General features: G+C 38.4%; 1 protein-coding gene across 1 annotated transcript in view; it reads left to right on the forward strand.

Annotated features, from left to right (window-relative positions):
* The window catches only part of MGAT5 (mannosyl (alpha-1,6-)-glycoprotein beta-1,6-N-acetyl-glucosaminyltransferase), a gene marked incomplete at its 3' end in the record, with an annotated part of 67,556 nt that extends 54,276 nt beyond the window's left edge, over positions 1 to 13,280 (forward strand). Inside the window, exons 11-12 of the mRNA XM_010290769.1 lie at positions 4,498 to 4,647; positions 13,134 to 13,280. Coding sequence (XP_010289071.1) covers positions 4,498 to 4,647; positions 13,134 to 13,280 — 297 coding nt within the window. The remainder of the gene's footprint in view (positions 1 to 4,497; positions 4,648 to 13,133) is intronic.
* Between the last annotated feature and the right edge of the window lie 3,099 nt (positions 13,281 to 16,379).

The raw sequence follows: 16,379 nt of genomic DNA on the forward strand, positions 1-16,379 counted from the left end.
GGAAAGACTTTATCAGACAGTTGTCATTTGATTTCTTTGATGAGAAAGGGCTTATCATGATGCTTTTAAAAGCAGATGGAAATAATTGATGAACAGTAATAACAGTTCTGCAGTCAGTGATCAACAAAAAGTACTTCCCTGAATGGCATGTTTATTTTAGCTGCTGAAAAATTGTTTCTGAAAAGGTTTCTATGACTATTACTCACCATTACTCTTCCATTTTGATTCTGAGGAGAAATAATTTGCTTTTTTTTCATGTGGTTATCTTTATGCTCAAAGTCTAGATTTACGGTATGGACCACAGACATGGGTGAATAGCGCAATATGATACAAACTCAGCAGAGAATGTTGGGTTTGCATTAGCCAGCAGCCCATCTTTTGTCTTTGAATTAATTTTCATAGAATCATAGAATGATTTGGGTTGGAAAGGACCTTAAAGGTCATCTGGTTCCAACCCCCCTGCCATGGGCAGGGACACGTTCTGCTAGACCAGGTTGCTCAGAGCCCCATCCAACCTGGCCTTGAACACTTCCAGGGACAGGGCATCCACAACTTCTCTGGGCAATCTGTTCCAGTGCCTCACCACCTTCGTAGTGAAGAATTTCTTCCTTACATCTAATCTAAATTTACCCTCTTTCAGTTTAAAGCCGTTACCTCTTGTCCTACTACTACATGCCCTTGTAAAAAATTTCGGAGAAAGCAAAAAGCTGGAGATTACTGTCAAATGTTTTAAGCTAACCGGATTATTTATATCTGCACCCGAGCAAGCAAACTCAGGAAGTGGATTAACAGTTGAAGGAATGTTGATATTTTGTTTGCAAATCACATTTCTTGATTTATTTACTTGTAGTCATTTATAAATGCCATATTACGCTCTCGCATTTTCTAATTCAAATTTTTAGTGTTTAGGATTGAATTACATGCTCTGATTGTTTTTTGTGAAGTGGCTTATTACAATATATACTTTTATGATCCAAAATAACACTTTTCTACAAGGAATGTGGAAATTCAGAACTACATAAATGTAAAAGGAGACAAATGTTAGTGAGATTTGTGTAAGGTATAAGGTGCTAATAATATTTTTATGGTACTTTGTAGAAGATTATGAAAGCAGTAGCTTTTGACTCAAAGTGAATAAGGGAATAAAGGAGTGATTGTTTTGTAGATTGTGCTTTCTGAGGTTTTGGTTGGGCTTTTTTTGGTTTGTTCCCTTCAGAAAGACAGACTTTTGGTAAAATTAAGAACAATAGTTTAATGTACAGGGAACAAAGGGAAGATGCTGCTCTCTGTTCCAGTTGTTCTTTAAAAATTTCATTTGATTAAAAGAAAGTGTGTTGCATTTTGGGGGATGAAAGATTTTTCCCAGCTTGTGTGTGTTGTTTTTTCATGTTTTTACTGTTGTGATTTGAAAACTAATTCATAAAATTCTTACCTATTGATCCCTTTACTTATGCCTACCTGTCTATAAGGTTTCCTTTGTGAGGAAAAATAATTTCTGTAGGCTCTATAGCGTGGTCTACAGTAGTTACCCTATCTTGTGGAGGAGGAAACCATTTGAAAGTCCCTTATTTTTCTAAATATTATGTATAGAAGAATTGATGCTGTTTGGGATACTGAATGTTTTATCTGTGGTTTTAGACTCTGAATCAGGAAAGAAGTCACTCATATGGTTAAGTAATGTTCCCAGTTAAGTTTATGGGTAGTTAATTTAATGTTTTGTTTGCACTTGCAACAGATGCTTAAAACATGCTGATTTTATCACTGCTTTTGCTTTGTCTTCATAAATTGTATTGATTGGTTATATATTAATTTTAAATATAATTTTTATGTCTGCTTAGTTAATTTGAATTTATTAGTAATATTTATTACATGTTTTTGTAACTTTAAGGGTTTTAAGTAAGAACCCTCCCTCTGCCCCCCCCAAAATATTACTGCAAATATAGCATGGAAGCCTGTTCTTTTCATCCTATCTTAGTACATTAGTTTGTTTTTGTTTTTTTTTTTTTAATCCTGTATTCGCTGTTTTGTAGTCATCAAGTGCTGGTATTTATATAGAGAACAACACGTGGATATAGTAGGAAAATTCACTTTCTTATTAACGAGATGATTTGGGGAATACTTTGGGCTAAATTCAAGGTCCATCATATGTATCAGAGTATTTCAAGCAGAATTTAAGCAACGAAGTTCACAGAGTCCCGGTAGGTTTTTATTGGCATCACATATAAGCAGGAGACATGTGAAAATGTTCCATTTCTTTCGGTCCATTTTACATTCATGTTTGAAAATGAGCTAATAAAGATAATAAGATGGCAGCAAGGCCAGTTCAGATCAAAGATTTATCTAGTCCAGTATTCTGACTCCAAAAATAGCCAAAACTTGGTGTGTAAGGAAGAATGTGAAATCAGCCACCAGTGACAAGTGGTTCATGGACTTCTTGGGCCACAAGTTGTCTGTCTCTGTTCAATAATGATTCATGGGTTCTTCTTCCTTGATGTCTTTTTGAACCTGCATAAAATCTTCAACAGTCCTACAGCCAATAATGCAGTTCCTCAGGAACCATTAGAAAGATTGTGAAGACTACATAACTTTAATGTCAAATATTTTATTTTAGAGGAGCTAAATATTCTGTAACAGGTTTGTAAAATTGTACTTGAAATTGTTAAAATAAGTGCAATATTAGATAATCCTGGTTTTGTTCATTCTAGCTGCTTGCTTCTTATATATTTCTTGAGTTAGAGTGCATCCATGTCGTCAGTTTGTGTGCTATGAGCCAATGAAAACTGAGGCATGTGCCTTAGTGTTCTTATTGTAGCAGATCATGTCAATCATACCTGTGCTTCATTGCCGTCTCTTCCCATTCAGAATGCTAAAGCCCAACTCATAGGCTCTGTACTAAAATCCAGGCAGGCAGGATTAAGCTGTGCCTCTACCAACAGACCACTACTGCATTCTGGAAACAAGACCAGGCTACTCCATTTGTATTTCTCCTGTACATTTGGAAAGGAAAAGTTTTACAATGGACTTGCTCTTAACAAAGTAGATGAGCTTCTCAACAGTTTCTTAGTTATGCTGCTTTACTTCACAAATAACGGGAGGAACATGTCCTTCTGAGTAATTCAAATGTGAAGTAAAAGGAAAAAAAAATTGAGCAAGCCTTTAGTTTTTTAAATAATTTGTGTTCAGTTAACAATAACAGCAACCACATCAAACAAGAAAGCACATTTGTCTCCATTTGTTGGCTGTTTTATATAATACTTAGCCCAGGACATTGTCTGACTGGTGCAACCTTGGAATAGCTACCAGAACAGGGCGATTTAATAATGCGGCAGACAATCTACTTCTTCACAAACAGTATCACCAGTAGAGCAAGCTGAAGCTAGAAGCCAGTTGTTATGTGACATTAAATACCCTATGTATTCGAATGTATACCAACGATTAATTTAGCAAGGAAGTTTTTTAGGAAGTGATAGTGTTCATTTACCTAGGCCTGATACCTCATTGCTCCTCCAAGACTTGAAAGGACAGGATTTTTACCAGTCTACTTGCCCTTTGAATGAACCTCAGTAAAATTGCTGGCCAGCTTTCACACAGGGCTGTGGATGAACAGTGTACAGAATTTACATGACAAAAATAGTGAGTGAAAGTAGAATTCTTAAAAGCTTTCTTGCTGCCAAGAAGTACAGAAACTTGTTGCCTGATTTTAGAGCTATTACTAAGACAATGTGCAAATATTGAGGGAAAGTCTCTCTGATCTGTGCTGCATACTGGCTGTAAATACAGTCTACAGCTAATTGCTTTTGGAATGCTAGCAGTCTTCAAAACTCAAAAAAACATATGGCACTGAAAATTAAAGTAATTCTTGTTTGCAAACTACAATGGTATACTTTTTTTGTTGTTGTTTAATGTAACACTAAAGCCATTACTCTTCTCTCCTCTGGGTCTTTTCCAAAAGGCCTTTAAAACTTTAGGTAAGTGGAATATTTGTAGGTATCTCATGGAACTCAGGTATTAGGTATTTAGATAAAGATGTGTATTCAATTATTCAGTTGGCAAGAGTGATTCTTGCTAAGGTGAGATTCACCCTTTTCTTCACGAAGAAGATAAACAGTAACTAATTATTTTGCATCTCTGACAAAAACAGACCAAAAATTTGGTATTTCAAAATGAGTTTTTTAGTATTTTTAGGCCAAGTCTTGTTTAGGCATGCTGAGATTACAGCTATCTGTTGGCGACCTGTTTTTTGTCCAATTAGAAACTAACAGGACCTTGGTATTGATTTATTTATACCTATATTATGAATTTTAAAAGCTGCCGTTTTCTTCCAACCTAGTAAAAAGCAAAACTAATAATGTAATGAAAGATCAAATATTATGGAAATCACATAAGAATGAGTGAACTTTCTGGCTTATATGGTATGGGAGATAAAAAACAGCTCTGATTTAACACTACTGCTTGAAATGTGTAAAGACTGAAAATGTTTTATTGTTGCTATTACAGGATAAGAAGGCTTATCTGGACATCATCCACACCTATATGGAAGTCCATGGAACTGTTCATGGGACAAGCACTATTTATATTCCTGGCTATGTAAAAAACCATGGTATACTCAGTGGGCGGGATTTGCAGTTTCTACTGAGAGAAACCAAAGTAAGTTGGTCAAGAGGGAGTAGTGGCAAAAATAGCTACAGACAGACAGTATCTGAAGTGCATGCATTTCACCTCCTACGAATGAGCTCCTAAGTTAAAAGCATTGGAAAAATTAATGACCAAATGTAAAGGAGTTTAAGTTGTCTTCTGTGTGCTAAGAATACCTTTTTCAGCATGTCCATGTTTTGTGGATTGACAAGCTAATATTAGAAAATTGGGATGACAACCTACAGTCACAAACATATTTAACAACCAGCTTGAGAAACATGACTAAACGCATTTTTCATTTTCTTAAATGTGATATTCAGCTCAAGGAGATTATCGCCTGAGAATGTGCTTTGGTTTACATCCCTGATGTGAAAGTTAGGTAATAGCTGAAAGCTGTAGAATAGGCATGCTTGCTCTGCCCTACCTATGACTTTAATCTAGAATGACCCCACTCTCTGGGGGAGAAAAGAAGAAAGGGAAGCAATTCATTCGCCATTCAGTTCCTTCCTCTGCTTCAGTTGTGCGGAGAGAGCTAAGGAGTGTGCTTTTTGTGGTGCGCTTTGCCTGTGACCCCATAGTCAAGCAAACTCAAGATAAGGGTGACTATGTACGTTGAAATAAATAAACTTTTGTCCCCATGCTTTGTGGAGTTTTCTGTGCCATTCCCATAATCTTTGTGGCACTTCACAACATTAAAACACTTTAGCAGATTACATTTAATAGGACGTTTAACGTTCAGTTGGTGAAAGAAGTGGCTTGTGTGTTTAAAATTAGCAAAATGTGTGGAACTGCACCACTTACTCCCCATTGTTGATAGTTTCTTGCTGTGCACTTCTACAGAAGAATCTGTTAAAAAAAAAAAAAAAAAGAGCAAGCACCTCCCAGTCTTCCCACACAACTGCAGAGATCTCCTTTTTGAAATATTTGGGAACATGATGGTAATTTGACATCTCTGTGTGACAGCTGTTGGCAAATTACGGCTTTTTAAAGGCAACCACTGTGTGTATGTACTTGATGCATACAGATACACATAATGTTGCAGATTAAAAAGTCAACATTTACTTTCGTCATAGATAATACTGAGATTACACAGCTTTTGCCTGTGTGGAGTATGAAATCACTATGTTAATCATAGTGCTAACGTGGGAAGAATATTGACATTGTAATAACCCCAAGCACAAACAGTGACTTTTTTTCTGGAAAAAAAAGTGTTCTATTCAGTGGAATAGTAAAATAAGCTAATGGATTTCCTATAGAATTAATGAAGTCCTTCTATTTTGCGAACTCTAATTTGAATAAGTCTTCCTCTAATTCTTTATCAGCCATCCTACAGGTATTAAACTAAAAGGCTTTATTTTCAATATTAAGTAGATAGATCATCTAGATATTGGTTATAGTTGCTGTGCTCTAGGATGCAATGTAAGGACACATTCAATTTAGGACAAATTCAAATTGATACATACATACTTATTCTGCAGCTCAGCACAGTGCAGTTACATGGGCTTTGTGACACAGGAAGTAGCCAGACTAGTTTCACTCAGTTTTTGACTAGTAATTGCAGTATCAGATGGAAGATACTATCTTGTCATTGTGAAGTACTGCTGAGATCAATAAGTTGCTTATTTTTCACAAATTGTATTTTTGTGAAAAGCATTGGTCTACGCAGTACTGTTTTCAGAGTCCTACAAGCATTCTACATTTTAACGATTTTTCTATACTATTGTTATGCATTGTTGTTTTGTGTTCTGGGGTTTTTTTAATTCCTAACATCGGGGGAAATCCTTTCAGAATTTGCTGCATTTCTTAGTAGATGGCACTGAGAAACACATCAGTGTGTTTCAGAACCTGTATCAGGAATCCAGTGTTTTTATCACATTATCTTTTTGATACAATCTTTCTTAACAAACTTTTTTTTTTTTAAATTCTGCAAACAGTATTTTCATATGGCTTTTCTGAACTTTTGTTAGCCGATGTGCAAATGACAAAAGCTGTTTTAAGGAAATTATTTATTTATGATGCAGCCAGGCTAGCAAAACTTTGACCTGATGATGAACAGTTAAGAGTCCATCTGCTTCTCCTTATACTTATTATTGTCAGCAAATGGAAGTGCAATGTATTTCTAATGTTGCAACAAAATGAAATGAAATATGGCTTACTGCATCATGAATTTCAGTTATTATTCCTGTCTAATACTTACTTGCTCCAATATATCTAGTTTAACAGAAAAAGTAACACAGCAGCATTGTGAGATTGAAAGTGGGAACTGAGATTTACCATCTAATTTGTTTGGACTTTTTCAGTTGGAGGTGGATTTTTGGGTTGTTTTTTGGGTTGCCTTGTTTTTTGCTAGATGATGTTTTGTATCTCGTAGGTACACTGGCTGTTCTGCCTTAGCATATGGTTGCCTCTCAGCGTTGATCAACGGGCATACTGGCTCTGAGTCTTCTTGTATGTTCGCAGTTTCAGATTTTGATATCTTTTAAGAGACAGTACTTTAACGTAGCTTAGCATAAAACACCACTCACCTGTCTCTGCTGGCCATCTGCTGCGTGTGTGGGTCAATTGTGCTTATATCAAATGGATCATGGATTGAATTGCTTAAGTAAGTGCAGGTTTTCCACAAAAATCAAGCTGACTTGAATGGGAGCTTTGTGCCCTGAGGAGCCTAGTGTATGTGTGCACATGCATCCGGTGATGTTCAAGGACACTTTTTAATCATAATCACTTCAATTGCTAGGCAACGTGACCAGAGCCCCATAATGAATTTAGTTATGGGTTTTGTCCCTAGACAGTCAGTGTGCTGAGAGTATAATCACAGCCACAACTCGGGCATGGTAACATCTGTAGGTACAATGCTGACTGCAACCACCAAGGCCTGCTCTCTGCTGTCTCCAAGCAACAAACTTCGTCTCTAAGCTTCCAGAAACTTTCAGATTTTTCTTTTTCTAAACATACGTTTTCAGACCCAAGGGGAAGGATTGTCTTTCAGTGCTTGTGATTTCAACATTGTGTTAGCAAGTTCTTGTTAGGTCAGATGACAAATGATCTAGTTTTCAGAAAGTCAGAGCTAAATAATAATTTAACATACCACACAGTTCAGTGTACTCAGAAGCATCAGTTTATGTTGCCCTTCGACAGCAAAATACCAATAGGTGATGGCTCAGTCACGATTCTTGATGAGAGCTTTGCGTTCCCAAAATGTGTTTGGTCTCTCTGCTGTAGCTAGTATAGGACACAGTTATTCTCAAAAGCACGCAGCTGCCATTTCATTCTAGTGTGTATGATAAAGCAACGCATTTCAGAACAAGTGTGTTTTCCAAGCAGGAGAGGGCTGTTTGAGATTCATCATGGCTAGTTCAGCTGTGTAGTGCATGACAAAAACGAGACATGTCAACAGTTCCTAATGAGAAGATGTAAAGCCATTCATCACGTCAGAGGAAAATAGGGTAGGCGAGCTGGCAGCCTTCCTGCCAACTTGCGTGGCTTCTTGCCAAGTGGGCAGCTGGAGGAGTTGGACCAGACTCTCTTGAAAGAACCAGTACTGAATTCTTGAGAAATATTCCTCCTTTCAAGAAAGTTTCAGAAGCAACTTTTTACTTTGAGCCATTGTGAATTTTTGAGGGAACCCAAATTCTTTCACGAAGTGGAATTTACAGTTTCTGAATGGTGATTAATAAAAGTAGGAGCAACAACCTGTTTAGGCAGTTTGACAAAAATCCCATTGCAGTGTTGGATAAGCAGAAATAGGAAAACAAACTTTTTTTTTCATATTGCCTTTTTTGAAGTAATATATTTTTTTACTCCTGCATGCTTCACAAAATCAGCTGAAAAGACATTTTACTAGTGATTCTATTCTAAAGTTGTTTCATTTACGAAAGGATTGACTTTTCTAGAAAATATTTTATTTTAATGAGAAAAATGTATCGATAGTTAACAACAGCCTTTGCTACACTTCTCTTTCTGTAGTTCAGAAGAAAATATATAAGTTCAGTAAGGAGGCATACAAAAGTGGTGATAAACCTACCAACCCAACAGAATAAATTAGAAAAAGTGCAGTAATGTTAGAAAGGGGAGAGGAGAAGAGAAACACTCTTGTGTATGGAACTATGGCACTTAGTCTCTGGAATATGAAATTTTTCTCTTAAATATTCAGCTAGTGAGAATTACAGTCAGTGAAGTAAAATATTCACTCCTTATTTTATACTTTTGGCTATAATGTAGAAAGTCTGTTTGTTCAAGTACTCAATAATAGTCCGATGTGGTGCTGTAAACTCCACAAATAAATTGCTTAGTGTCAGCTAAAAGTCAGTGGTTTCCAAAAAAAACCCCAAACCCCACTGTTTTTTCATGAGGCTGGTTGTGAAGCACTTTTCACGTCAGAGAAGTTTCCACTTAGCTACTACACCACGGAAGGACTGCCTACATTACAATCAGAAAAGAAATGTGTCTTGGCTGATCTGATGCTGGGTGGCCAACTCAAAAGCCTGAAACTCCAAACCGGGGGTTCAGTTCACTGCAAAGGCAAGAAGGTTCCTGAGGAGCCTTAAGACAAGAGAAAATGGCCTCGCAACAAGAGTTGCACCAGGAGAGGTTTAGACTGGGTATTAGGAAAAATTTCTTTACTGAAGGAGTGGTAAAACATTGGAACCGGCTGCCCAGGAAGGTGGTGGAGTCGCCATCACTGGAAGTGTTCAAAAAATGTGTAGACGTGGCAATTTGGGACATGGTTTAGTGGGCTTGGTGGTGTTGGGTTGACGGTTGGACTTGATGGTTCCTTGACTTAAAGGTCTTTTCTAATCTTAATGATTCTATGATTCTTACAGAAACCAAAGTATTCCTGCTTAAGGGTTTCAACACCTGCTTGACTCAAGTTGGGCAAGTGAGAATGCAGATACAAATCCCCTTTTTCGATTCATGCAGACCTATAGGCAGAGGCACACCTGGGTAGCAGAACTTGCAAACATGGAAATGGTTTAAAAAAAAACCCCAACACCGCTGTTACCGTGATCATTTTACATTTGTATTTATTTGCCATTATCTCCCTTAGATATACTTTCATACAGTAACTCCTCCTGGCCATCACCTCATTTTATGGGGCGTTAGCATTCAGAGCCTACTGTGGCGTGTCCCCACTTAAAGCACTGCAAGAAAAATAATGGTTCTGGCTTTCAAAAACATTTGAAAGGTGACAAAAATGCGCAAATACAGACGATGAAACGTTTTCAAGCACTAATCAGCCAGTAAAGCATAAAGGAATTCTACTCTGCATAGCAATTCTGCTGCAGCTAACAAAGCAAGATCAGAGCTAACGTTTTTGAACCGTGTGCACCCACAGTCACGTTACCAACATTGTCAAATTTGGAGTTTTGCATTATAGATCTTCAGCCATAGGGTGAAGGTGCCTCTCCATGGTGGATTGTGTTACCAGACGTAGCATCCGGTAAGAGAGTACCCTAAAAGTCGGAATCAGCACCTTATGTGGTGGAGGCAACAGTGTACATTTATATCACAAAGTAGTGTTCTAAATATTTACCTCAGCTGGACTCAGGATGGACACTTGCTTCACCGGTACCTGAAAATTGTTGTCTGTTATTTCTACTTCCCCCCCCCCCTCCTTCTTTTTCAATTAGTGACTTCCAGCATTTATTACATACTTTTAGGAGGTACCTTGACAGATTGTTTTAGCCTTTTTGGAAATAACAAGCTGCATGTAATTCAAAGGATTAGCAAATTAGAGCACCATAAGAATGAGTTACAGAAATGACCTGTGTCCTCTAATGCTTGCTTTTTGAATCATAATGAATGTGACTTTCTCGAGGCAATTAAGATATTCCTCAGTTTTGCTCTTTATCCCGTACTAAAATATAAGCTCCCTAGCCCAGGAATGTTAGTAAAGGGCAATTTTCACAAGCAGGGTCTAGATTCAGTTTGAGCATTTCAGCTGATCTGATGAAGGTGATGTGATCGAGAGTGGTAGAAGGTTTTAGAGGGTTGAAAGAAGGAGCTGGGGGGGCTGCGGGCAGCTGTGAGGCAGGCTGCAAGCTCAGGCCAGCGGGCAGCACACACACACGCACCGCTCTAGCAATCAGACACATCCTTCCCTCTTTATTCAAAGGCATGGTGCTGCTTAGAGGTAAGGTTGGAAAATGGATGTGAAACAGGTGGTAAGCTATTTATTATAGATTAAGTGTTGACAGTGTGCTCTGTGCTGTCAAAACATAAAAAACATGTTTCTTTCCCCATGGAGCTTCCTCCTAAATAAATGGACCAGTCAGACGCAGAACTGTTCAGCAGTGCACAGCAGCAGTTTATTAAAAAAGAGAAAAACGAAGCAAACAAACCAGCATTCTCTACATAACAAACAAACACAGGATCATGAGAGAATTGATACCTCAGATGGTTTTAATTGCAGGTTCTCAGCTGGTTTTCTGCCTGAACTAAGGAGTAGTTTAAATAAATAACATTATTTGTGCAGGTTGCATGAAATGGTTTCATGGCTGTAATTCATTATTTTCAAGAGATTACCTTTCTTTAAAGTAAGCCTCTCTTGAGATGAAATTTAGTATGTATTTTTTCTGACTAAAAGATAATGTATCTTACACTGTGTATAAAAAAATTTAGATTATCTAGCTTTAGTGGAGATAGTCTTCCAGATATCTTTTTTATCAGCCACTGGAGAGTTTCCTGTAAGATTTAAATCTGCGAGATAGCTGAGAAACTTTTTGCAAGTAGGCGACTTTTTTAACCAGAAAATTGAAAACTGAAATAACAATATTCAGCTCCATGCAGTGAAAATTGTATGTCCTCACCTATGCTGAGAAGCGTTAACTTTCTTTTTAAAATGAGCCAACTCAGAATTTGTGCTGTTGTTGCCATGGGTCGGAGAGGATTGATGCTTGCAACGCCTGCGCGTGACAGTACTGACTGCAGGTTTATGCATCAATGTTAAGATCAGCTCCTAGAAAGGGCCTTCAGTTTTGAATCTTCTGTTACTAGGATTCACTTCCATGTTGCAGAAAATTTAATGCAGAATAGTGTAATTTGACCTCTTTGAATACGTGCATCCTGAATACATGATCCTAATAGTTACGAAGACTGCTCTTTATTTTCTTGAAAACAGCAGTAGCTGCTGTCAACACACTGCATCCAGCTCTGGAGCCCTCAGCACAGGAGAGACATGGACCTGTTGGAGCGGGTCCAGAGGAGGCCACCAAAATGATCAGAGGGCTGGAACAGCTCTGCTGTGAGGACAGGCTGAGAGAGTTGGGGTTGTTCAGCCTGGAGAAGCCCCAGGGAGACCTTACTGCAGCCTTCCAGGGCTTAAAGGGGGCCTATAGGAAAGATGGGGACAGACTTTTTAGCAGGGCCTGTAGCGATAGCACAAGGGGTAATGGTTTTAAACTAAGAGAGGGCAGATTTAGACTATATAGAAGGAAGCAATTTTTCACAATGAGGGAGGTGCAACACTGGCACAGGTTGCCCAGAGAGGTGGGAAATGCCCTGGAAACATCCCAGGTCAGGTTGGACGAGGCTCTGAGCAACCTGCTCTAGTTGAAGATGTCCCTGCTCACTGCAGGGGGTTGGACTAGGTGGCCTTTAAAGGTCCCTTCCAACCCAAAGGTTCTATGATTCTATATATACACATGTTAAGTCATTCCGCAGTGCTGAGCAATTGCTGTTACGAATCAGGGCTTGTAATTCTCCCATTATACACAGACTTTCAAATAAAGATGGAGAATCCTATATTTAATTCAGGGCTTTTAATTATGTTGGACCAGGAAAGGGGTCAAGATCCAAATAAAAGCCAGACAACTCTGAAAAAATACTAAGTTTCTTTACGTTGGAGAAAAGCATTGCCTTTTCTAGAGCACCTGTAATCTCAGCTGATGTAAGAATAGCTTTGTGATGCATTTTTCCTCCTTCAATTTACCTTGGAGGCATTAAACCCTCTTAATCCTATGCAAGCTCTTGCTGCCTAGGTACAGCGTCTTCAGCTGATGTTTGCTGCCATCTACTGTTTTAATTAGAGGAATTAATCACGTTGCCAGGAGCATGTTCATATTGGGAAAACGGGCAGGTCAGTTGATGTGGGAGAGAGGGGGAAAACAGTAGTGTAGCTGTTCTCTGAGGTTGCTGCAGTAAAACCTCTACCTACAAGAGAGCCCCAGCAGTTTCATTTCAACACCAATCAAACCACCAAATAACTTCCCCCCCACTCCCCCCCCAATAACTGAAAGGGTCTGTTGTTGCCTCAGCTCTGTGAAAAAACACCTCAGCTCATTACAGAAGATTATTGTCAAATGTGTTTTACAGGACATTCTGTTACTGCTTGGGTAGGAGCGGGTGAGCTGCTGAATTTATCCCATTTTCTTCTTAACATTACATTTTTTTTAGACTGGTACATTTAGAATGCATTATTGTTTATTTTAAGTTAGCTCTTAGCTTTCGGTTTCTGTAAAGAACAAGAATGAAGGTAGTCCTTGTTTTCTATTTTTCAGCTGTTCGTTGGCCTCGGATTTCCATATGAAGGGCCAGCTCCTTTAGAGGCTATTGCTAACGGATGTGCTTTTCTAAATTTAAGATTTAACCCACCAAAAAGTAGCAAAAACACAGAATTTTTCAAAGGCAAACCTACACTCCGAGAGGTAAGCTTTATCAATCTTGGTAATTTCTTTACTGAAAATGATTGTGGCTTTCTTCTTAGCAACATAATATAGGAAAAATTGTATAAATTGTTCACAGTTTACTGCAAAAGGTGTGAAACTGTCATTTTCTTTAGCCACTGATGGGATTATCAGTCCTTATTTTTATAGGATAATCAAAATGTTTCGTTAAAATACTGTTACGCTTTACCTCTAGATTTGCCTATATGTAGCTTCTGCTAATTCTTATTGGTAAATCATAGACTGAATTTTCACTTGAAAACCTGATGTTCTGTCCAGGAACAGATCATGTCATCTGATATACGATGTGTCATTTGAAAGTGGTTTTATTTTGTTGAAGAAACAAACAGTACTATGTGCCATGCAGGAAGTAAATAGATGTTAAAGTAAATTATAAAAATGCCATTTGTGAGCGGTTGTGTGTGTTTTGGTGGTGGTTTTTTTCTTCCTCCAGAAAAGACCTGCACAAAGCACTGTTGATCTTAGGTATTAATGGTCACAGGCCACCGTGTTTGTGGTTAAACACTGAAGACATTTGGAAAACTGACTCTTTAAGAGAACAGGAAAACAAAACCTCAAGCTTTCAAAACAGCCAGTGTGTTTAGACTCTAGTAAGAGAAAAATGAGGCTAAGTAAACTAAGTCCCTCATCCTGGCACTGACTTTGGAATATTTTTCTTCTTCGGTGTAGGTAAAATTCAGCCTATACCATTTGCAAGCGTTTACGAGTCATGTAGCCATTTCTGACATTAGCACTTTTGCCCGTAACCATGGCTTGGTCATAGGTGTGTCTATGTATTTTCTTTACATACTTACCTGAAGGGAAAGCTCTCTGGTAACACTCAGATGATGAGAACCTTGCACAGTCATATTTCCCAGGTCAAGTTACGCTTGGGCTATATAAATTGTGTACTGAGCAGCACCAGCTAGTTGATGAGCAAAGGACAGTTTCCCACTTTAAACCGGGAACATAAATTCCTTATGATTTTTATTACCCAGGACTGTAATGGCCTTTCAGCTTGTTGTACGTTCAGTAGGTACAGGACATGAGTTCAAACTCATGCCTTCTCACAGCCTGCATTGCTAACAAAGGAGGTAGCAACAATGAAAAAAAAGTCTGTTTAAACTTTCTCATTGGGCTTGGCACCTTTCAAAGTTTCTCTCGGTGGCACACTCGACTGTTTGTCTCGTTTACAGTGGTTCTGTGCTGAGACAATATAACTGGTCAGGCTCAGTAAGTCATCTGGACCCATCTAACTCTTTAGTAGGCATTTTAGTGCTTGGAATCCATGCTAAATCCTGCTGGCATGTGTCAGCACTGTCAGAAATGCTGTGCACCTGACTGGCACAGAAAAACAGTCCCTGTTGACTGCTTTAGTACAAAATAATATAATGAACATTCATCATTAATACTGCCACATTCACGTGCTCTGCTGACCTATCTTAAGAGTAACCTTTTCTCTAACTGGTTTTCACAACTGCATTTAGATCCGATTGCCAGTAATCCATGTGCTGGTTCTTTGGGGTTAAGAAAGTCCTTAAATCCTTCTTTCAGTTTTTTTAAGCGTTAAAGGAGAACAAAAAAAGCTTGTGTAGTTCTGTAAATCAATTATCCATAGACCAATTTGAAAATAAAGTCTGTGTTTGGTACTTCTGTAAAGTAACCATTGCAAGTCACTATTTCCCTCTCGTTCTAGGTAGAATTTATTGGGGGGGAGTTAGCTGTTTCCCCTCTACCCCCAAGATGGGGTCTCATAGTGAAGACTCTACAAAAACTGGAAATTACAATTTTCATTTTAGATCAGCAGTTATTTGTCCTGGGACATGATTTTGCTAGGGGGAAAGAGGCAGAAAAAAAAGATTAAAAAATCACCTTCAAGCAGCTTGTTTCATACCAGCATTTGTACCAATATTTCTCCTCCATTCTGCCCAACCCCTTCACCTGAAGGAAAATGTTGTATGCTAAATCTAGTTGATTTAACATATCTTTATATCATATAAAATTTTTAATTTTCTGCTTTTAGGAAGGAAAAAAAAAAGACCTGAAATTAGAAATTAATTCCAAATCTGTTTATAAGAATTCTTATATATTTCAATGATAGACAGAGGGAGTCTCTCCTGAATATTTAAACTTTAAGCCTCAGCTAATTAAAGCATTTCAGTATTAGGAAATAGCCTTAATATTTTTTAAGAGTACAGATGTAGAATAACTGGTGCAATAAAAATATGTTGCTAGTTACTCTTAAAACAGCTACTGGTCTGAGTTTCGCTGTTCGTCTTCCAGATCAGATCTGGCTTTAATATTGCCATCTGTCTATCTGAGATGGTAGAGAAAGAGTGGTCTAAGGCATAATTCCTAAAGCTTTGTGGAATTTAAAACACTGTTTTATGTTCATGTTTTTAAAGGTGCAATAGAAGGTTTCTTGTTTTTACTGAAAGCAATAGGAATGTAGCTTCTGCCACCTAAAGTCCAGAAATAAGTGCCCTGGGAACTCAGTCTTGTTAACTCATATTTTTAAGTACATACAGTTTTAACAGCAGTAGAAATACTATTGAAAAAAGGTTAGAATGTATCAATCTTCAAGAAAGACTGAACTTTTTGGAGGAATTTCAAATATGCCGAAGGGAGCCCAGCGCAGCGTGCAGCAAGCAAACGTAGGCAGCCGGGGGAGCTGGCTGCGTGCAGGAGCACCCCGAGTTACCGGCCCGGCAGCGCAGCCTTCCAGCCAGCCCGTGAGCCCTCACCACCGCGCTGCCCTGCAGCCGAAGGTGGGAGCCTGCACAGAGTCCCCTGGAGCACTGGTCTCAGAGCACAGATTTATGCTAGCAGATCCCACGTGTAACCATAAGACTGCTTCTCTGGCCCACAAGTAAAATGCAATAGGCAAAAAAAATTTATAAGTAGTTTCTTGCATTCATGAGGAAGAGAGCAAGTATGGTGTATGCCCAGTGCAGAAGAAGGTTCTTTGCAACAGACACTTCAGTTTCCTACTTCAGATCTTTTGCACCAACTAGATTTTTCTAAAAAAAAGTCATAGAGAGTCAGCTGTGTAATAATTACAGAATCACAGAATCACTAGGT

Source organism: Phaethon lepturus, unplaced genomic scaffold, assembly GCF_000687285.1.
Source record: "Phaethon lepturus isolate BGI_N335 unplaced genomic scaffold, ASM68728v1 scaffold7767, whole genome shotgun sequence".
Classification (NCBI taxonomy): Eukaryota; Metazoa; Chordata; class Aves; order Phaethontiformes; family Phaethontidae; genus Phaethon; species Phaethon lepturus.